Source organism: Heteronotia binoei, chromosome 1 (genome assembly GCF_032191835.1).
Source record: "Heteronotia binoei isolate CCM8104 ecotype False Entrance Well chromosome 1, APGP_CSIRO_Hbin_v1, whole genome shotgun sequence".
Lineage (NCBI taxonomy): Eukaryota > Metazoa > Chordata > Lepidosauria > Squamata > Gekkonidae > Heteronotia > Heteronotia binoei.
Window position 1 is genome coordinate 158,119,995 of NC_083223.1, and position 23,159 is coordinate 158,143,153.

At 40.6% G+C, this 23,159-nt stretch overlaps 1 protein-coding gene across 3 annotated transcripts in view; it reads right to left on the reverse strand.

Moving 5' to 3' along the window:
* ARID4B (AT-rich interaction domain 4B) overlaps positions 1–23,159 on the reverse strand; it is a 176,088-nt gene that overhangs the window by 63,520 nt on the left and 89,409 nt on the right. For all 3 annotated transcript variants that reach the window (XM_060243094.1, XM_060243107.1, XM_060243100.1), the window contains exons 5-10: positions 21,378–21,468; positions 14,578–14,657; positions 10,684–10,775; positions 8,837–8,975; positions 2,424–2,503; positions 995–1,068 (exon numbers count right to left, since the gene is read on the reverse strand). In XM_060243094.1, the coding sequence (XP_060099077.1) occupies positions 995–1,068; positions 2,424–2,503; positions 8,837–8,975; positions 10,684–10,775; positions 14,578–14,657; positions 21,378–21,468 (556 nt within the window). The remainder of the gene's footprint in view (positions 1–994; positions 1,069–2,423; positions 2,504–8,836; positions 8,976–10,683; positions 10,776–14,577; positions 14,658–21,377; positions 21,469–23,159) is intronic.

Consider the following 23,159-nt stretch of genomic DNA (forward strand, 5'->3'; position numbering starts at 1 on the left):
ATGAGGAAGGAAGGAAGGAAGGAAGGAAGGAAGGAAGGAAGGAAGGAAGGAAGGAAGGAAGGAAGGAAGGAAGGAAGGAAGGAAGCAAGGAAGGAAGGAAGGAAGGAAGGAAGGAAGGAAGGAAGGAAGGAAGGAAGGAAGGAAGGAAGGAAGGAAGGAAGGAAGGAAAGCAACTTTAATTTTAAATGCATTCTGCAAGCCACTGGCTGGCTTGGCGAAGTGATTTAAAGAAACAAATGCCTTCTCCAAGCTGGCTGAGGGGGCAGTAGGAGTTCTGAGAGTCACACAATATGTTTGAAAGAGCCATATGTGGCTCCCGAGCCACAGTTTGTCCAATCCTGGTATATTTTCTGTTTTTTTCTTTTTATAAAGTCCTGAAGGCAGCGCTCAATATTAAAATACCAACAGATTAGATTCATAACCCGCCATTTGCTATCTGAAGGAGTCTCAGAGCAGCTTACCATCTTCTTTCCCTCCCCCCCCCACAACACACACCCTGTAAGGTAGGTAGAGCTGATAGAGCTCTCCCAAGAACTGCTCTTGAGGGAACAGCTCTAAGAGAACTTTGCCTGACTCAAGGTCACATCAGCAGGTGCATGTGGAGGAGTGGGGAATCAAACTCAGTTCTCCCAGATAATAGTCCACGCGCTTAACCACTACACCAAACTTGCATTAATACAATTCAAAGGAAAAACAATAGCAGCATCATGATGATAAAATTACTGTTCCATCAACCTATCAATTCTGAACAGCTGTAGGACAAGCCACAACAACTGAGAAAAGTTTGGCTATGGCCACAGTGACATTTTTTGTTTGTCTCTTAGAAGCCATACGGTGGTACAAATGGCAAACCTCTATAATAAAATATATATAAAATAGCAGCATAAAAACACTCTTACTACAAGTACAGCCTGAAATAATATATAGTATAGCCCAATAGTTCTACTAATTATAATAATTAGAAAAGGTTTTCTTATTTTAAAGGTATTCTAACCTTGCTTTAATGTAGCATCTGGCTTTGGTGAAGTCTCAGTAATTTCCCGGACATCTTTTCTTGGTACTGAAGAACTAAAAGAACAGAAATAAAGCAAGTTTTAAGAAAGTAATTTGATGAACGTAGATATTCTTAAAATTTTGTGTTCTGATTGTGGGATGATTTTAATAAAGTAATTTAAGCTATAATTCTTAACAACAAAAGAAATGGAATTGAATAAGATTTTTTGAACAATCAATAGTCCACAGCATTATGATTAATGTCAGCATTGTAGATACTGGTCACACCACTTTGGAGACTATTAAAAATATTTTATACTTATGCTTTACAGTAATATGCAAATATATTCTATGCAGAGTGCAAAAGCAGGGGATCCCCCACCCTGGAGGGCCCCAACCCTCCGGCAGGGATCAGGCTGCCGGGGAGATCCTCATCCCCGCAGAACTCTGTTGGCACACACTGTCCCCAGCATGATGACATCACCTCGAAGTGATGTCATCACACCGGGAATACTCTAGGACTCACACTAAAAACTCTATGGTACCACAGAGTTTTACTGCAAATCGTAGAGTGTTTCAGGTGTGATGCGCTAGGAATCGCAGTAAAACTCTATGGTGCCATAGAGTTTTATCGTGAGTCCTAGAGCGTCCCCCAACTCGATGATGTCACTTCCGGGTGATGTCATCACGCTGTGCGTGCTTTGTGCACATGAGGAATGAGTCCCCCGCTGCAGCAGTGGAGGGACTTGGCAACCCTAGAAAGTGGAGAGAGTCTGGTTGCTATTGACAGCCACCTAACGATAACAACCATATAGTTTTTAAGCTGCCCTTACCAGGTGCCTATAGGCATTTGCATTTAAACAAACCAGGATCAAACTACAATACTATGTACATAATGAGAAACCACAGTTAAGACTAACTATGGTTAATAAATCAGCTTCATATCCTGGTTTGATGTACCCAAACTAACCACAAGTAGTGTGGCGGTTTCAAGATCAATTAACCTTGGTTAGTATAATTAAACAGTGATTTCCTGTTACACCTGAACCAATCTACTGTATAATGATACTGGGGATTTGAATATTCTGTAATTATTTAGATTGCTACATTTTTATTAGGAATTTTTGCTTAACAATTATTAAGTTCACTTTCAATTTTTTGCTAAATTATATAATAGTAATAACCATTTCAAAATAAAACAACAACACTGGTATGATAAATGCCCACCTCCAGCATCCAATGGATTTAAGACCTTTTTATCAACATTTGAACATATGGCATATAGACAACGACTGCACATGAAAAGCTTTTATAAATCCTTATCTGCAGACATGCCACCACTGTTGTTATATATTTATTTATTTTTGTTTATGGTAATTAAAATAAAAATTTGATTATTTTTAAACCCTAGTTTGCATCTTTCTACTTACAATTTGCCATCCTTGAAAGAACGAACCAGAATGTTATCCTTTTTCACTGCAATGTCATCACTACAATCAGGACAAACCACCTGCACAAAATGAAATATTTGAAATATCTTAGAATAAGGAAAAGATTTATATAAAATATTTCACAGGAGAAATTAATTGTTCATATCTGGTAATTTACAAGTCTGGTAAGGCATCACTACCTCTGCCTTGGACACCCAGTACAAAGATGAACTCCCTTCCTCTGAGTTCTCTACAATCTGTAAAGGAACTGGAGGGTGCAGAGTGTTTTACTGAACCATGCTTGCTAGACAGCATCCCTCCCACAGAGAGGAGTGGCTGATCTCTCTATGAAAATATCTTGGTGGTAAGGTTAGAGGTCTTGAACAACTGTGAACATTGTACGGGGGGGGGGGTGTTGAATGGCTGAGTGAATAAACTGAAACTAAACCTTGACAAGATGGAGGTAATGGCATTTGGAAAGACTGAGGTCTTGAAGGATATTCTGCTTCTTTCAGTGGGGTCTAGTTGACTTAAGGATCTCCTTGGAGTTATACTGGATCCAGCCTTACCACTGGAGAAGCAAGTTAATGCAGCTGCAAAAGTACTTTTTTCCAAGTTCATTTTGTCTCGAAGATGGCCTCTCTACTTTGACTCAGCTAATCTGGCCACCTGAATCCATGCCACAGAAACATAAATACAAAGCTACTGTAACATAATCTACAAGGGTCTGCTCTTGAAGTCAAATCTAATTCTCCAGATTGGTTATTATTTGGAGCTAACTAGGGAATGCATATTACACCATTCTGGAGCTACTTCACTGACTGCCCATCAGTTACCAAGTTCAACTGGCTATCAAATACAAAGCCCTTCACGGCCTTGGACTCTCACCCCCTCTCCTACTATGCTGAACTGACAGCTTTGCGTATCTGAGCAGGGTCTTCTGAGGGTGCCACCCTACAAAGGAGCATTTGAAGATGCTCATACACATGCATTTTCTCTTGTGGTGCCCACTATATGGAATAGCCTGCCTGAGGTGCTGAGGAAGGCTCCTATGCTTCTGTCATTCTGCGAACGATGTAAAACAGAATTGCTGAGGAGGGCTATACTGTAACAAAATAGCTCAGGAAGGTGTTTTTATAAAGGGAATGAGACTGTGAACTATACTACTGTATAATCTGTTTCTTCTATGTATTATATAACACCATTTCTGCATTTTTGTGACATATGGCATCTAATGTTCTATGCATTTCATATTGCTCTGATCCTAATCCTATCATATTATTTATCAGATGTCTCATCCTATTGATTGCATTGACTCACACTGGTTAATCTGCCTTGCATCTCAGTGAAAAGGGAGCTATAAATAAATGTTTTTCTAAAAATGTAAAAATAAATGTGTGAGTGAAAACACCTTTTCCTGGATCCTCTACAATACACAAAGGAAGCAGGAGATGGAAGAGATGTTTCTCCATTGGCAGAAGAAGACATCATCCCATTCACCCTAAGGGGCAAGACCAGAAATTTCTAGGACAGCCTGTCTCAAATGGTGGAATGAGGTCTCTCAGTGCCAATTCCCCCCCCCCTTTTACTGCACACCAGGATCCAGAGAAAGGAAGAAGCAGTGCAAGGTTTTTATACAATTTCCCTCTTCAATGCTTACTGTAAAGTGAGAGAAGGAAGAACCAATATAAGTCCCTCTCACACTGTTTCCATTACTCCCAAGCCCAGCACGAATTAAGATGCTGAGCCATAGTTTTCTATACTTGAGAGAGAAGAGTCTGTGGAAAACAAGGTCATGTTGCGCTGGTAAAATAGGAACAGGAGTCAACAAATGTTGGCTTCTCTGTTCTCAGCAAGTATAATGTACTGCATAAGTAATAATTTTAAATCTGAGTTATAGAAAAGAATTATGCATTATTATTTTGTGAAATGGCACAGGTCAAAGGTTCCAAACATAAATAAAAAGTCAGAGGAGAGAGAGGGCAACCCAGCCCAGTATCCCTTTCAAGGGGGAGTGGTGTGGAAAGTATTCCTTGGTCAGCACCCTGTACCTGGGAGATGAATAAAGAATCCTAATCCACTTCATAAAATTGTGAGGAAATCTGAATTTAGTCAATGTAGCAAAGTTAAATTTCCAATATATTTTGTCAAAAGCCTTTTCAGCACCAAGTGAGAGAATGCCAACTTGATTAGATCTGCTACTATTTAAAGCAATCAGATCCGTAACCAGCCTAAGATTTATCAGAGCCTTGTCTACATGGCGGAAATCCCACTGGGGCTATGTGTATCAAAGCTGCAACAACCTGTCATGCCTTTACTACAACTAAAACAACCACTTACTACAACTACACCACAGGAAAGTTAAAAGCCCACCTCTGGTAAATCAGTGGATCAAGGAGCTTAGAACTCTATCAACATTTGAACACATGGCATATAGATGGCAACAGTTTACAGATTTATTTTCACATATCTGGAAATCATTTATAGAAACTTATGAATAGAGTTGCCATCACTGTTGCTATAAATTTGTCTTGTATTTATGTATTCTTTCTTTCTTTTAATTTTTTTACTTAATTGCTAGATTTTAAGTTTTGTCTCTTTTTTTAAAGGAAGACATTTCAAAAAATTAAAAAATAAAGTTTAATGTACTGAGCTGTTTCAGCAGAATATAATTTACCACAGCACTGTATTGTCTACCTTCCTTATTAAAAATCAGCACCTTGGTCCCAAGATCTTGCCTTCCCTATCTTCAGCTTGCAAGCACCTGATCTTATTATGTCATTCTGCTATGTTACAGAATCATCTGTTAATTCTGTATATTACCTATTTCTAGAACATAATCAAATAATCTTTTATACTACTATCATCTGAATAAAATAATAGTTTGTAAAGCTTTACTATGGGACTCAAAGTGCAGCTAATCTTTTACAGTTACACTTTTTAGTGTGGACACAACAATCTTTGAAGAACTAATAAGTGTACCATCCCCCATATCAACTAGCTATCATTTGGTAATTTCTGATGGCTAAAAATTGAATCTGGTGATCAGCTGAATTACTACTTTTATAAAATTGCCATAGACAATAAATAAAAAAGATAAATACGTAGCAGGGTGGATTCATCCACTCTGCTCAGCAAACTCTGAAGCATTCCTCCAGCATAAGGAGCCTTACATAAGAACATAAAGGCTATGTTAAATCAGGCCATTGGCCCATCTAGTCCAACACTCTGTATCACACAGTGGCCAAAACCCACTCTGGCCAAAGCCCATCAAATCCACCAGCAGGGCCAGAACTCCAGAAGCCCTCCCACTCTCACCCCCCCAAGCAGCAAGAATACAGAGCATCACTGCCCCAGACATCTATACCGTAGCTAACAACCACTGATGGACCTCTACTCTGTATTTTTATCTAATCCCTCTTGAAGCTATGCTTGTAGCTGCCACCACTTCCTGTGGCAATGAATTCCCTTTGTTAATTACTCTTTGAGTGAAGAAGTGCTTCCTTTTATCTGTTCCAAGCCTACTGTTCATTAATTTAAGTGCTCACAAGTTCTTATATTGTGAAAAAAGGAAGAAAAATACTTATTTCTCTACCTTCTTCTGTATCCCATGCATGGTTTTGTAAACCTCTATGTCATCCCTCAATTGTCATTTCTTCAGGCTAAACAGCCCTAACTTCTTTAACCTTCCTTCACAGAGAAGAACACCTTATGTCTGATCTGCAAAATGCAATCAATGCAGAATGCAGCAGTGTGGGTTCTCAAAGATATGCCGTTGGGAACACGTATTCAACTGGTGCTCTGTCAGCTGCACTGGCTCCAAACTGAGTACCAGATCAGGCTTAAGATTCTGGTGTTGACATTCAAAGCCCTAAATGGTCTGGGACCAATGTGTCTATGGGACTGCCTCTCCCAATATGTCCCTCAAAGAGCATTACACTCAGATAATGACAACCAGGCTAGTGGTCGCTGGCCCCCAAACCATCTGATTGTCTGTGATTAGCAACAGGGCCTTTTCAGCCCTGGTCCCTATCTGGTGGAATTCTCTGTCTAGTAAGACTTGCGCCCCACAGGATCTGAAACAATTCCACAGGGCCTGTAAGACAGAGATGCTTCACCAGGCATATGGGCAGAGATAGCAATGATGAAGGGTATGGCCCGCTGTTCTTGTGGTTTTGTTCCTCTCATCTATCTCTTTGACTGTTACTTTGACTCTTTGAATGTTTTAATATTGCTTTATTGAGCGCCACTATTGATGGAATGATTATTTTAATATTGTAAAGTTATGTTTTTAACTATTTATTATAATGTATCCTTACACAAGCCCTGCTGCACAGGGAAGGGTGCGTTAGAAATTGAATACATGTATGCATGTATGCCTGTATAAATGAATGAATGAAAGTTTCTCAACCCTTAATCATTTTTAGTTGTCCCTTTCTGCACCTTTTTCCAATGCTATAATATCTTTTTTGAGGTGCAGTGACCAAAACTGTCCACAGTATTCCAAAGGAGACCGCACCATTGATTTATACAGGGGCATTATGATACTGGCTGATTTGTTCTCAATTTCCTTTATAATAATCCTCAGCATAGCATTTGCCTTTTTACATGCAGTTGCACACTGAGTCAACATCTTCAGTGAGTTGTCTATCATGACTACAAGATCTCTCTCCTAGTCAGTTACCACCAGTTCGGATTTTAGACCCCATCAATATATACTTCTAGTTAGGACTTTTGGTTCCAGTGAGCATTACTTTGCACTTGACCATGTTGAATCTCATTTGCCACACTGATGCCCACTTGCCCAGCCTTGACAGATACCTCCAGAGTGCCTCACAGTCCTCCCTCATTCTCACAGCCCTGAACAATGTAGTGTCATATGCAGACTTAGTCACTTCACTGCTTACTCCCAAATCCAAATCATTAATGAACAAGTTAAAAAGCACCTGACCTAGAATCGAGCCCTGTGGTACCACACTGCTTAACACTTTCCACTGTGAAAACTGCCCATTTATACCCACTCTGTTTCCTGTTAATTAACCAGTTTTTAATCCTCAAGAGGACTTGTTCCCATGACTGCTGAGTTTACACAGGAGCCTTTGAGGAGGAACTTTATCAAAAGCCTTCTACCAGTCAGAGGAAGGCTCCTTAAGATGGAGCAAAGCTTCTAATGTTGCTGAGTAGAGTGGATGGATCCACCCCATTACGTGGAATACACTTTCAATGTTTTAAGTGCTTCATGTATATGATCGTGTTGTAATTCTTACAACAGCTCTGTTAGTATTATTGTCTTCATATTATAGATGGGGGACTAAGACTGAGAAGGCAGTGAGAGGGTTTGTGGCCCAACTGCCTGATTCACAATTCATTCTTTTAGCCACTATGCTACACAAGATCCACAGAAAAGTTGTAGATAGTATTTTGATATAAGCTTAGTGCAGGGGAAACCAACGTTTTTAAGCTTGTGGGCATCTTTGGAATTCTGACACAGGGTGGCAAATGCAACCACAAAATGGCTGCCATGGCAGCCATGGCCAACCACAAAACGACAGGGACTGAGGTTATGCATAATTCTTATAGTAGCTCATCAATATTTTAAGCAGAAGTTCTGTTTATATAATTAATATATTAGTTAAAATATTTTCTTAGCTAGCTAAGAAACTATCATCTGGTATTATTTGTATTATCTGTTTGCATTTTGCAGGCATCTAATGCACTTATGTAAAAGGAAAGGGGGGGGGAGTCTTCTTATCTTGGCTTTCCCCTTTGTATGAACTCTTCTTCTCTCATGAGTCCCAGTCATTTTTAACCTGTACTGTTATTTGTAACAATGGCAGTTGGTGCTGAATGGCAAGTGAGAGCTCACTGTACATGTGATATGTACAATAAGAAAAATACTGGCCAGTGATCATAATTTAAATAATTTTTGAAAAAAATGAACAATTTATTATGATGTCATTATCAACTTCTATGTCTTGGATAATCTAGGAATGAAGTGAATTATAAAAAAAACCCCTTCAAACTTGGAAAATCTAAGGTCTTTAACAGAAAGTACAGGTTGGTGCATTAAGGATTTTAACCCAACAACCCAACTGTGTTGAGTCAGAATCAAGTCCCACTGTGTTTTTAGAATACCTCTCCACGTTTTGTGCAGGTAAAGTAGTTTACATACACATCAAAAGCTGGAAAAAACCCCACCTGCCCTCACCCATTTTCTAAAAACACTTGGAAGGCACCAAGAAATGTACTGGCAGATGCAATGGTGCCCAAAAGTGCCACAATGGAGACCATGGCTTAACAGTCCAGTTTCAAGCTTTACAAGAGGTAGATGAACATACGATGTATAACTTCTAGAGCTACATACTTCAAAATAATAATAAAGCTATTTAACAGTGTAATACAGAAACACTTACCAAAGCTGGAAACCAGAGATTTTTCTTTTTATCCATACTAACATAATCTACACATACAACTTTTCCTAACAATTCATCAGACTGTTTCCTGTCATCTTCATCATCTTCACTTGAGGATGATGAAGATTCTTCTTCTGGGCTACAATGAAAAAAATGCAAATTAACCATATAATTTGTAATACAGAGACAATAAATTACAAGGATTTAAAACCATCAGAAACATGGACAGTAGTTATTTGAAATGCTAATGGATTCAAGTCCAATCTGTTTTCTAAAAACACAGAAATCTAAGACAATGCATTCTCAATATACTATAAAAATTATAACGTATTTTCTGAGAAATAACATATGGGCAACTACCCTATTCACTTGACGATTCAGCCAAATGGTCAGTTGATCTGGGAGAGTATCAACATGACATGGACAGCAGAACTACGGAAATATCATGTGGGCAAACTGCCCATGGGGCAGAAAAGGGGGAAGTGGTATTGTGAAAGTTGTCATGGCATGGAGGAATTCAAGTCTTGGATAATCTAGGAATGAAGTAAGGGGAAAGAGGTCAGAGAGGGAACAGATGTCTCTTTCTGTGACTGACTTTGTTTCCCAGGCAAGAAACCATATTTATTTAAATAAATTTAAATATCACAGTTTCACAACTCACTACAGCTGTTATTCATATGTATCACTCCATTAGATTAAGAAATAGTTTTTTTTCTTATTCAACTTTTCTCATCCTGCTACTGTCCAGTATCTTCAACCATCTTAAATAACTACCTCCTGAAACACAGTAGCAAGGTCCATCTCTGAGCACTATTGCAAGTTTAGTCAGGATGAGCAGAACTTCTCAGTTACAACTTTGCCCAGGAAGACTACCCAAGGCTGGCCTTTCAAAAGACCTAAAAGTTATATCTATTATGCAATGAAGAAGAAGAAGATTGATGATGATGATGATGATGATGATGATGATGATGATGATGATGATGATGATATTGGACAGTTCCCTCTGTCTCCTTGGAGGTAAGTGCAAGAGTAGGAGGTCTGACCTCAACAATATGTTTTGTTACATTTGGATTCAGGTATCAATCCCATTGTTTAATTTCCTAAATTAGTATTCAGAACCAACCATGTCTCATTTTTATAATAATCTATACTTCTTTCAGTAGCTATGCTTCTGGAACCTCTGGTCATCATTGCTATTTTCCAATCGTGACATGCCTTCAGAATGAATTCAAAACAGAAGACAATGCAACAAAACCTGTTTAAAGTAAAGCAGGCCAATCTTACCACCAGCAATACATGCTGCAAACACAAACACCCACCCTTCCTAAGGCAAGCCAAGCAAGTCTGAATTTCTCTGCATTATCAATCACTAAATACAAGGAAAATCTGCACTAGTAAGTATGAGTTCAAGAACACAACTGTAATCTGTTCTTATAAGACTAGATCACAGGGTCACCTGATGAAACACAATGGCAATAGATTCAAGGATGACAAAAGTACTTCTGCACTCAAAGCACAGAACTTGGTACCACAATGTATGAAGACTGCTAGATGGAACTTCCAGTTTCTGAATACAGGTTGCTCAGGGACATGCTGTGCTTGAGGGCTTCCTGGTCTTATCCAACAGCCCAAGCATTGAAATGGGAAGCAAGAGGCCAGTGGTGTTCCTGCCCAACACTTCTCCAACCATGCCTGCAAGCAAATCTCTTCCTTTCCATGTATGAACTTCACCACAGTACTTTCTGCTTAGGCTTCAATTGTTTCCCTTTCTATTTTTAACCAATATAAATTAATTTGCTGACAATAATATACTAATAAACCAGAGAACAATTAATAATAATACCTACATGTGATTAGATCTCCTTCCTCTGTTTGTTTTCTTTCCTATGACAGGGGTTCCAAAATGTTCAGGATTGGTAAGTGGGAGCTGATCTAGTGTCTGTTGGTAAAAACATTACATTTATTAGCATAGGGAGATAGGATGGTCCAGGGGAAAAAATCAGGAAAAATGTCCCCACCCCTGCATTTCTTACCTTCTTTTTTTAAAAAATGAAAAATCTGAAAGATACAGGGAAGCACTGAAAGGAAACTCCTTTGAAATATTTTCCCTTTTAGAATAAGCAAAATGCTCCTTAAGAGGTAAGGTTTTTCACACTCAAAATGTATAGCATGAGAAGTTTGAGGACTCTTTCAGTTTTTCCAATAGAAAAATTTAGAAATTTGGGGGCATACTAAAACCCCCCCCCTCCTATATAATATTTTCCCTTTTGTGCAAGAAAGGCCTTATCTTACAAATCATTTCACTGAATCCAAATGCACAGCATGAAAATGTCTGAGGACTTTTAACTTTGCTAATGAAAAAGTTGAGAAATTTTAGGGAGTACTGGGAAGAAACCTCATATACTTTTAAATATATAGATAATTTTAGCAACAATTAATATGGTATAATATGATTAATAACAACACATTAAGTTCAATGTTTTCAGTATTATAAAGTTTAGCTTAATAGCCAAATACTCTGGCAGTCTAATCTATCATGACTCTATGAGAGAGTTTCTGTCCATATTGACATTGTAAAAATTACTATAGAATATGTTTTCTGCCTTCAGCTTTTATATTTTTCCTACATCTCAGATGGCAAAATCTAAAGATATGTATACTGCAATAGCATAAGTTGCAGCAATTTACAACTCCTTCTCACGTACAGGGAACACAAGCAATTATAATTACAGGAAATGAAGATATTTATACTTATATTTATATATATTTTAAATTCCATAAATATGCCAAATGGTATAACATTTTTGTTCCACAGATTCAAAATATCCAGAAATTTTATTTCTCTATTAGTAGATGCATTTTTCAACCACCAACATGTACTTGAATATTAATGACTGAACTTAATTTCAAATTAAATTCTGGAGTAGAATTTACTACTTGCATAGCTGTATATTTGAAGCACTGAAGCATGAGCAGTTTACAAAGGGAGTTCTGTCCCCCAAAATTTAACTCCTCCCCTCCAAAAAAAACAAGATGCCCTACTCTTTATGGGAGCAGCTGTTCCTTTCAGAACTAAGCATCAGTGGTGAAAGGCGGGGGATATAATGGAAAAGATCTGTTTTCTAGGTGCATAGAGAAGCCACAGCATCCAGAGTCCCATTCTGGAGTGCTGTAAAAACAGGTTCTCTGCTGAATGGTGGTCAAATGCTATTTTCTAAAGAAAAAAATCTTCCAGCAAATACACAAGATGTGGTAAGAAAAGACATGAATCAACTCAATTTGACTATGAAAACTGATTTAAGGAGAAGGCGTTTCAGACCTAGTTCTATGACATTTGTGTATTCTTTACGTTTGTAAACATGTGTCCACATATGTGATCAATTTACAACCAAAAACTGATAGACTTTGGAATGACTACACCACCATGATATGTCATGGAAATAAACACATAAATGGTTGGGAGAGTGCATTTTAGGAATTAAACTGAAATCCAGTTCACAATTGATATTGCCGTAAATATGGCCACAGCAAATTAAACAGTGTTTATTTTTGTCATTACCTTGCACTATTGAATATTTATAGGATCCAGCTGTAATTAGCTATATTGTATTTGGTTTAATTTATGTATGAATTTTTGCATACTCATACGGATTAGCATCATTGAAAAAAACAAATTTAAATGCAACTTCCATTAAATCATATATTTTTGACAATATTCTCTTATTGGCTGTCCTGTCTCCCATTCTGCAAAAAGCTACCTTCAAGTAAAGTTACGTTGAAAGTTAAAGTTACTGAATTCCACTGAAGATCTAATGTTTATAACGCCACATTGTTAATGTTAATTTTAATAATTTGTAATTTGTTTTAACCATGATTTTATAAGTATAATTGATGTACAGTGTATTTTATGTTGTGAGCCGCCCTGAGCCTGCCTCGGCGGGGGAGGGCGGGATAGAAATAAAAAATTATAATTATTATTATTATGTTGCTCAAGTCAGTCATATAATCATATGACTTCTGTAGCAGAACATGCTTGCTCTGGCCTGCAGGCCCTGTTCTGCCCTGCCCTCCTAGAGGTTCCCAAGGCCGTAAGTGCTTTTCTTATACTCTCTAGCCCACCACTACCACCTGATCAATTTAGGGATTCCCCACTAAGATGATTGGGACCCCCAGCTCCCCTTCTAAGCTCTGAGGCTTTGCCACTGTGTCTTCTGCTGTGCCTGGCAACCATGGGGACAGTTTACTGCCTTGGGCGCCCTTGGGAGAACAGCTGCTTGCCACCTCCCCCCCCCATAGGCCTAGCACATGGGGCTTTGCCGCCCGAGGTAGAACCCCAATGCGTACCCTCCCCCAGTTCATTTTTTGCATACGTGCGGCCTGATGACGTCACCTTAACGCCAGCACTCAGCACATCTCCTTTGCAGCACTTGCCAAGTTCAGCAAGCTGTGCGGATGAGGAGCACTGTTTTTTTCTTAGTTTTAAGGGGTCAGGGAAACTTCTGCAAATCCTTAAAGCCAGGAAAAAACAGTCAGCACTTCCTCTCCGCAGCACTTGCCGAGTTCAGCAAGCCCTGCGGACAAGGAGTGCTGTTTTTTCTTGGCAGGAAAAAACAGTCAGCACTTCCCCTCCCCAGCACACGCTGCAATGGGAAACGAGGCTCGGGGAAGGGGCAAGTGGGGAGGGGGCACCCACCCCCCACCACTGCTGGGAGCTGGCGCCCTAGGCATTTGTCTACTTTGCCTACTCCCACATGCTGGGCCTGCACACACCCTTTTGAAATAGCATGTCTGAAACAGGTCTGTGTGGTACAGAGAACTGCTTCTGATGTCAAAAGATTAAAATATTTATTAAAAATGTTTACAAACATACTTTTTCCACAGCAGCAGATTTGAGCTAAGAAACAAAGGAAATTGGTAAAAAAACACATCCTCTGTCCTTCTCTGTATATGCCCTAGTTGATGGTAAAATCTAGGACATGCTCTTTAGCTTAGCTGTTCTAGTTCTCTACAGAGCTGCCATTACCTTCAGGCTCCCTTCAAATGTCCAGGACAACCAAATGGTCAGTGGCCATCTGCTCACAGACTAAATAGAGCTCACAGTTCTCCTTGAAGCAGCATCTCAAAGAAAAAGAGAGCTGTTTCCTGTTGCACTGAGACTTTATCCTCTGTCTGCCCTCTCACTTGACTCTGGTCAGCCCAGGTTAAGGAGTCTTTTTCTGTTGTCTCCCGGAATCTACTTCCGCAGCTTCTCTAGAATTTGATACCTCCAAACCTCTATTCCCTGCTAGAAGAAGGGGGGGGGGGGAAGGCTTAACCCACCCATTATCTCTCCAGCTAGCTCTATTAGCACATGTATAAAGGTAAGCTGGAAAACAATTGCACAGCTTCCCCTCCACCACCACTTCCTCGCCTGGTCTCTGCTTATAGAGGAAAAAAAACTTTTAAAAAGCACAGTGGAGGCTTGTGGCTTGCCATCCTCCCAGGAGAAAATACATTTCTTCACAATTTCCAACAGCAAATCCAAAGTCTCCTCAATCAGAATTATAAATTTCCCAACAATTCAAGTTATATATTGTTTTCAGTTGAGTAGTGTTTAACTGTCCATATGTAAATTCCTTCCTTTAATAACTAGGTAAACATGGAGGGATGCATGCCAGGTTGCTACAGCATGATTAAAGAGAATTCAGAAAATATATGGATTTGCAAAAGATACTTGTAATTAATTAATTAATTACTCTTACTTCACTTTCAGCAAAGTGTCTTTCTCCTTTCAGGCAAAGTGAAGAGCGTCTAAGAGTCTTCTCATCTCCATCATCAAATACTGTTATCAAAGGTGAAAGGAAACACAAGTTAAGTTTAACTTCAGTGATACAAATTACTTTAATAACTGTTAAAGTTCTGCATAGAAAAAAATGTACTTTAACCCACAAATCACAACATATCAGAACCACATGAAACTGTTTTCAGCGTATTCATAACAACACACATAGTTAAAAACAACAGGCTGGATCTTATGAATCCATGATGCTAGTGCAGAGTTCTCTAGTGCAACTAGTCCTCTAATTTAGTTTCCCCAAAGGATGCTTCCTCCTAGTGGAATGTGTTCATAGAATTAAACTCACTGTTGTGCATGTTTCACTTCTACCTGTTTGCCTACTGAAACCAATTATCGTGTCCACTGAAACTAATCTAGTAAGATTTAACAGAATTCATGCCATACTGACAAAGGATATACTAATAAACAGAGGGTGAAAGAGAGAACTGAAGGTGTGAGGAAGTGGGCCAGCACTACCAGAAGTATTCCCTCTAAGCTGAGTTAGTGTGAGCTAGCTCACAATTTTTTAGCCTCCAGCTCACACATTTTTTCCCCCGCTCAGGAAGGATGACTCCAAATCAAACTAATTTATGCAGCAGCTCACAACTTTAATGCCAGTAGCTCACAAAGTAGAATTTTTCCTCACAAGACTCCGCAGCTTAGAGGGAGCATTGACTACCAGCACAAAGGTAAGGCCATCGAACGATTGTGGCTGGCAAGTCACTGAGCAAATGTGTTATACTTCCTCCTTCTCAGAGATGAGACTACAAAGGACATATTGCGCTTACCCTGTGCAGAGGCTTCAGACGAGAACGGGAGGGGCTGAATCTTCACCCTGATCCGCCTGCTGTGCCAAGACTCTCCCTTCCCTCTCCTGCCCTTTTCTTTGAGCTAGCTCTGTGGAGATGAGTAGCCCCAGCTATGTCCTCCTTGGCTCTGGCCTGGAGGAGTGCAAACAGACCCCTACAGTCCCTGCAAGACCCTCACCCTTCCTCAAAATTGTGGGGAACCAGACAATTCCAGGTGTTGCATCTCATCCCTGGAAAAGGCTCAGGAATGGTCTGCAGCCTCTTATAGTCAACTGTGCTCTGGCCTCCTCTCTAGCTTGACCCCATCAAGCTACCATAGGACTGTAAAGACATGGCTTTGGTGTTTGGCCTACTAGGGGTTAAAGCCATGGTGTCATCTCATCACCCACTTCTGCCAGCCTGAGGAAGCCTGGCTTTGCAGCTGCATTGACCACTGGCCTTTTCTCAGGCAGCCCCACCCTCCTTCGGCTCTGAGATAGTGAAAGGACCAGCACTGGAACTCCATCTGACTTTTACAGGTCTTCTGAAACTTACTGAAATGTATTGTTTACTTGTTAAATTCTGGATTACACTATCACATTAAATATAACTAAATGCCATTATAAGAGCATAAGAGAAGCCATGTTGGATCAGGCCAATGGCCCATCCAGTCCAACACTCTGTGTCACACAGTGGCCAAAGAAATTATATACACATATACATATACATACATATATATATATACACACACACACACATACACACACACTGAGGCTAATAGCCACTGATGGACCTCTGCTTCATATTTTTATCTAATCCCCTCTTGAAGCTGGCTATGCTTGTAGCCGCCACCACCTCCTGTGGCAGTGAATTCCACACGTTAATCATCCTTTGGGTGAAGAAGTACTTCTTCTTATCCGTTTTAACCCGACTGCTCAGCAATTTCTCAAGGACTCAGACGAGTCCTTGTATTTTGAGAAAGGGAGAAAAGTACTTCTTTCTCTACTTTCTCCATTCCATGCATAATCTTGTAAACCTCTAAGTCGCCCTCCAGTCGATGTTTCTCCAAACGTTTTAACCTTTCTTCATAGGGAAAGTGTTCCAAACCTTTAATCATTCTAGTTGCTCTTTTCTGCACTTTTTCCAATGCTATAATATCCTTTTTGAGGTGCGGTGACCAGAATTGCACACAGTATTCCAAATGAGACCGCACCATCGATTTATACAGGGGCATTATGATACTGGCTGATTTGTTTTCAATTCCCTTCCTAATAATTCCCAGCATGGCGTTGGCCTTTTTTATTGCAGTCGCACACTGTCTTGACATTTTCAGTGAGTTATCTACCACAACCCCAAGATCTCTCTCTTGGTCAGTCTCTGACAGTTCACACCCCATCTATTTGTATTTGTAGCTAGGATTCTGGGCCCCAATGTGCATAACTTTGGACTTGGCCACATTGAACCTTATCTGCCACGTTGACGCCCACTCACCCAGCCTCAACAGATCCCTTTGGAGTGCCTCACAATCCTCTCTGGTTCTCACCACCCTGAACAATTTAGTGTCATCTGCAAACCTGGCCACTTCACTGCTTACTCCCAACTCCAAATCAATTATGAACAAGTTAAAGAGCATGGGACCCAGTACCGAGCCCTGTGGCACCCCACTGCTTACCGTCCTCCACTGCGAAGACTGCCCATTTATACTCATTCTCTGCTTCCTATTAATTAGCCAGTTTTTGATCCACAAGAGGACCTGTCCTTTTACTCCATGACTCTCTAGCTTACTAAGGAGCCTTTGATGAGGAACTTTATCAAAAGCTTTCTGGAAGTCAAGGTAAACAACATCTATTGGGTCTCCTTTGTCCACATGTTTGTTCACCCCCTCAAAGAACTGTAACAGGTTAGTGAGGCAAGATCTTCCCTTACAGAACCCATGCTGAGTCTTCCTCAATAGCTCGTGTTCATCAATGTGCCTACTCATTCTGTCCTTGATAATGGTTTCTACCAACTTTCCCGGTATTGAAGTCAGGCTGACTGGCCTGTAATTTCCCGGATCTCCTCTGGAACCCTTTTTAAAGATGGGGGTGACATGTGCTACCTTCTAGTCCTCAGGAATGGAGGCAGATTTCAATGAAAGATTACATATTTTTGTCAGAAGATCCACATATTCAACTTTGAGTTCTTTCCGAACTCTTGGATGTATGCCATCCGGACCTGGTGACTTATTAGATTTTAATTCGTCTATCAGTTGTAGGACCTCCTCTCTTGTCACCTCACTCTGACTCAGGTCTTTCAACACCCCTTCCAAAATAAGTGGTTCTGGAGCAGGCAAACACTTCTCATCCTCCACTGTGAAGACGGAGGCAAAAAATGCATTCAGCTTCTCAGCCATTTCCCTATCCTTCTTCAGTAATCCTTTGACCCCTTGGTCATCCAAGGGCCCCACTACCTCCTTGGCTGGTTTCCTGCTTCTAATATATTTGAAGAACTTTTTATTGTTGGTCTTTATGTTTTTTGCAATATGATCCTCATAGTCACTTTTTGCCTGCCTGATCACAGTCTTGCATTTCATTTGCCACAGCCTGTGTTCCCTTTTATTAATCTCACTTGGACTAGCCTTCCACCGCTTAAAAGAGTCCTTCTTACCTTTTACAGCTTCCATTACTTTGTTTGTTAACCATGCAGGCCTTTTCTTATACCTGTTTGTGTCTTTCCTAACTTGTGGTATATATTTTATCTGAGTCTAGGACTGTAGTTTTAAATAGCCTCCAAGCCTCCCCAAGGGTTTTGACTGCATTTACCTTTCCTTTCAGTTTCTTCTTCACATGCCTCCTCATCTCAGATAATTTACCCCTTTTAAAGTTAAACGTGGTTGTGCTTGTCTTTTAGGGCAACTCTCTATTTAAACAAATGGTGAAATCAAATCAAATCCAGGATCGCCCCACCCCTGGTAGGTTCTGTGACCATCTGCTCCATAGCACAGTCATTGAGAGCATCTAGAAACTCAATCTCTTTCTCTCGACCAGAACACATATTGACCCAATCAATTTATTTTATATTATATTAAGATTTATACCCCGCCCTTCTCACCTAGGTGTCTCAGGTGTCTCTGCGGGTAGTTAAAATCACCTATTACGACACAGTTTTTACGTTTAGCCACTATCTTTAATCCTTCCATCATATTATAATCATCCTCTATCTTTTGATTTGGTGGGCGATAAACTCCCATAGTTAAATTTCCTTTTGGGCCCTCTATTTCAACCCAAAGCATTTCTAGAAGGGAATCTAATTCTCTGACCTCACTCCTACTGGACTGTATACCCTCTCTGACATACAGAAGAAGAAGAAGAAGAAGATATTGGATTTATATCCCGCCCTCCACTCCGAAGAGTCTCAGAGCGGCTTACAATCTCCTTTACCTTCCTCCCCCACAACAGACACCCTGTGAGGTGGGTGGGGCTGGAGAGGGCTCTCACAGCAGCTGCCCTTTCAAGGACAACCTCTGCCAGAGCTATGGCTGACCCAAGGCCATGCTAGCAGGTGCAAGTGGAGGAGTGGGGAATCAAACCTGGTTCTCCCAGATAAGAGTCTGCACACTTAACCACTACACCAAACTGGCTCTCCAGAGCTACCCCACCTCCAACCCTTTCCTCCCTATCCTTCCGATATAACTTATATCCAGGAATCACTGTGTCCCACTGATTCTCCTCATCCCACCAAGTTTCTGAAATTCCCACAATGTCTATGTTTTCTCCCAACACTAAACATTCCAACTTCTCAATTTTACTTCGAACACTTCTAGCATTTGTATACAAACATCTATAATTTCCCAGGCAAGTTAGGCCCGCAACCTTCCTCCTGCCGCCTCGAGACTTTGGCAGATAGTCCATACTGTTTGTTACCGTCTCAGTGGACAACTCTGATCTATTACCCGGTAGAAAAGTAACAGCTAACCCTTCATCTCTTTGAGATGAGTCCTCCCGAACCAGAGACATTTCATCTCCTTTCAGCTTTCCCCCAAGATTTAGTTTAAAAACTGCTCTGCCACCTTTTTGATTTTAAGCGCCAGCAGCCTGGTTCCATCTGAGGACAAGTGGAGACAGTCTTTTTTGTACAGCTCCCGCTTTTTCCAGAAAGCATCCCAGTGCCTAACAAACTTAAACCCTTCCTTCTTACACCATCGTCTCATCCACACTTTGAGTCTTCTAATTTGTGCCTGTCTCTCCAGCCCTGCACGTGGAACAGGTAGCACTTCTGAGAAGGCTACGTTGGAGGTCCTGGTCTTAAGTCTCCCGCCTAGCAGCCTAAATTTTTCCTCTAGGACCTCACGACAGCATTTCCCCACATTGTTGGTGCCAACATGCACCATGACCACTGTCTCCTCCCCAGCACTGTCTATCAGCCTATCTACTACATGCGTAATGTCTGCTACCTTCGCACCAGGCAGGCAAGTCACCATATGGTCAGTACACGGTTTTGCCACCCAGCTGTCTATTTGCCCAAGGATCGAATCACCTACTACCAAACCACCACCACCCCTCTCTCCCTGCCCAGCGATGGTTCCTTGGTGTGAAAGGATACCCGCTCACCAACTGAAGAAGAGGTCCCTTCTGAGGGTGCATTCCCCTTATCCTCAGCACAGTGCCCTGTTCCCTCTCGACCCTCATGCTCCCTGGCAGCAACAGGGCTGCCACGTTCAGAGTGGGGCTCATCTAATACGTCCCCGAGAGTCTTCTCCGAGTGCCTAACTGACTGTCTGCTTCTCCAGGTCAGTCACCTCGGCCTCAAGGGTACGAACTCGTTCCCTGAGGACCAGGAGCTCCTTGCATCGATAACACACCCAAGACTTTTGTCCTGTGGGCAGATAGTGATACATGTGACAATCAGTGCTATAGTGACACTATAGAGCTTAAGAAACAGATAATCACTATCACGTAAAGGAGGAAACACTTGTAATCTTAGGACCTGCATTCTCAGCATTTCTTGACTCTTTTAACTTAGAAAATTATTCGTTGTTGCTTTTGTTGATGTTTTAAACTAGCGTATACAGGCAAGTAAATGATGTTAGTACACTGGGGTTCTAAAGGTTACTTTCTATCAACAAACAATACAATGTTTCGAGGTTAGTTTTTGCATTGCATAAGTTTTTGTAGATTTTTAAACAGCAATTAAGAGATGCAAAAATGACCTAGCTACATGTTAGTCACAGACTTCAACTAAACTGTAGGATTACCCAAAATTAAACTTATTTTGGAGTCAAATGAATAGCATTCCTTTTACAAAACACACATTATCTGAAATTAAATTGTTGGTTTAACATTAGATGATATGTTTAGAAAGAGAAAGTTTCCAGCTAAGCAAAATATTTATAGCAACAGGTACCGAGATGTGATGCATGATGCAAGAACATTGAAACTAGTTTGACAATTAGCTGTGGTATAAATATTATAGAAATTTGGAGTCTGATCCCAAGGGCTGTAAGGTGAAGACAATCTATACAACAGGGTTTTTGTACCTCCCTTTCAAGAGTTCATTCAAGAAGAGAGAGCCAATGTGGTGCAGCAGTCAGAAAGTCAGACTAGAGTCTGGGAGACCCAAGTAAGAACCCCTGCTCTGCCATGGAAGCTTGCTAGATCATGTTGGGCCAGTCACACACTCAGCCTAACCTACCTCACAGGATTGTTGTGAGGACAGAATGAAGGAGACGACAATGCAAATTGCTCTGAGTCCCCACTGGTGAGAAAGGTTGGGTATAAATTAAGTAAATATAGATAAATGCCCACATTGACTAGCAAAATACACCCTCAACACATAGAGCACTTTAAAAGCAACTTCCTGTGCCATGTGGAAAATGTAAGATGTCTAGTATTGTGCAGTGTAATTTTTTTTCTGGCCTCTAATTTTTAAACTCATTAATAAAGCAGTCAGTTTTCCTTACCTACAGTATACCAACTAGCATCAGTTAATTTGTTGATGACAGCCTCCTGGTAAATCCCATCTGGATTCCTTACTTCCACCACATTTCCCACCTAAAACATAAAAGCCACTCAGATAATTTTCAAGCAAACATTCACTTTAAAACACTTTACATTACATTTTGCACCTGGTTTGATGTATTGCACAGAAAACAATCTAACAGGCTGAGTATAATATCTAGGGGGGGGGAGGGGGGAGATCTGGAAAAAAACATGGAAAGACATTTGGGAGAAAAAGTTGGAGAACTACATGTAACTTCATTGAGAAATGCTGATTTTTAAATGTACAGGGTTGGTTCCCAGAGAACAATGAGTGGAAGGTGTTCATGGCGACAGGTTCTTCCCCGCCTTCTCTTTTTCCCAGCAGCTTTCTAAAGGCTGACATAGGAATAGGAGGTTGCAGTGAGAAGAGGAGAAACTTGGTAAAATAGCTCCTCCTTGTACCACTGGAAAGCTACCAGCAGAAGGCAAGCACTGGAATTAATTTCATCCATTCCCCTCTCCTTACTGCAGCCTCCAGTGTCTTGTAGCACTTTCCAGACACACACACACCAAAACAAAACCTGGTTTTCCGAGTGACTCCGGGAGCTCCTGCGGGAAAAATGAAAGTGGGAAAAGATCTACAAGCACCTTCCTAGAAACAAATCCATAATTTCCAAACTAAATGTTGGGTTTCTAATGTAAAGTATGCTAAAATTAAAGTTGTTCTGACATTTTTAACTATAGTTCACTAGCCCCTATCCATTTCCACAAGATGCTGTATTCATAACATTCATCTTATAACATACTAATGCATCAGATTTTAGTTTCTGTATCTTTCTGCTGAGATTGTGTCTTTTTAGACTAACAGTATTAATATTACAAGTGTCCATGTTTCACTCAGAGAAAAAAATCCAGCTGTAAAATTATGTTATCATGACTATCCAAAGAAGCTGATTTGCTAAGTAACTCTAAAAATGTGAGCATGGGAAGCAAATGTTCCTTTCCTCCTGAAGCTCATGATACATCAAATGCAGCTAGTGAGTGTGAAAGTATCTTCATCTTAATGACTGCTTTTAAGGAAATAAGAGGGATGGGATGGGTGGGAGCTGAAAAGAACCCTAAATTGACTCTTTGAATTCTGGTTCTTATAGCCTGCAGTTCTGTAGCTCTAATACAAATTTTCTAACCAATTATATTGAAACTGTTCAATATTAGGAAGGGAATAAAAACACCAGGATGGTACAAATCCTGCTGTGTGTCGTAAGTCAGCCAGGGCTCCATGACAGCGAGGACTCCTCAACAGAGGAGCCCCACGTAGAAGATGATATTGGATTTATACCCCACCTTCCACTCTGAATTTCAGAGTGGTTTACAATCTCCTTTATCTCTCCCTGACCTAGCTCCACAACAGGCACCCTGTGAGTAGGTGGGGCTGAGAGAGCTCTCCCAGAAGCTGCCCTTTCAAGGACAGCTCTGCAAGAGCTATGGCTGACCCAAGACCATTCCAGCAGCTGCAAGTGGAGGAGTGCGGAATCAAATTTGATTCTCCCAGATAAGAGTTCATGCACTTAACCACTACACCAAACTGTAGCCAGTCTTGAGTTAACAGAAAGTAACCAGCAGAAAAATGAGCTGCAGACTTATCAGGATTCACAGCCAACAGAGCCACCAACACACTCCAGCCCTGATTCAGCAGGTAAACCTCAACTGATTATTCCCAGCCCACCAGTATCACCTACGCTTTTAGAGCGCCACAGACAAGG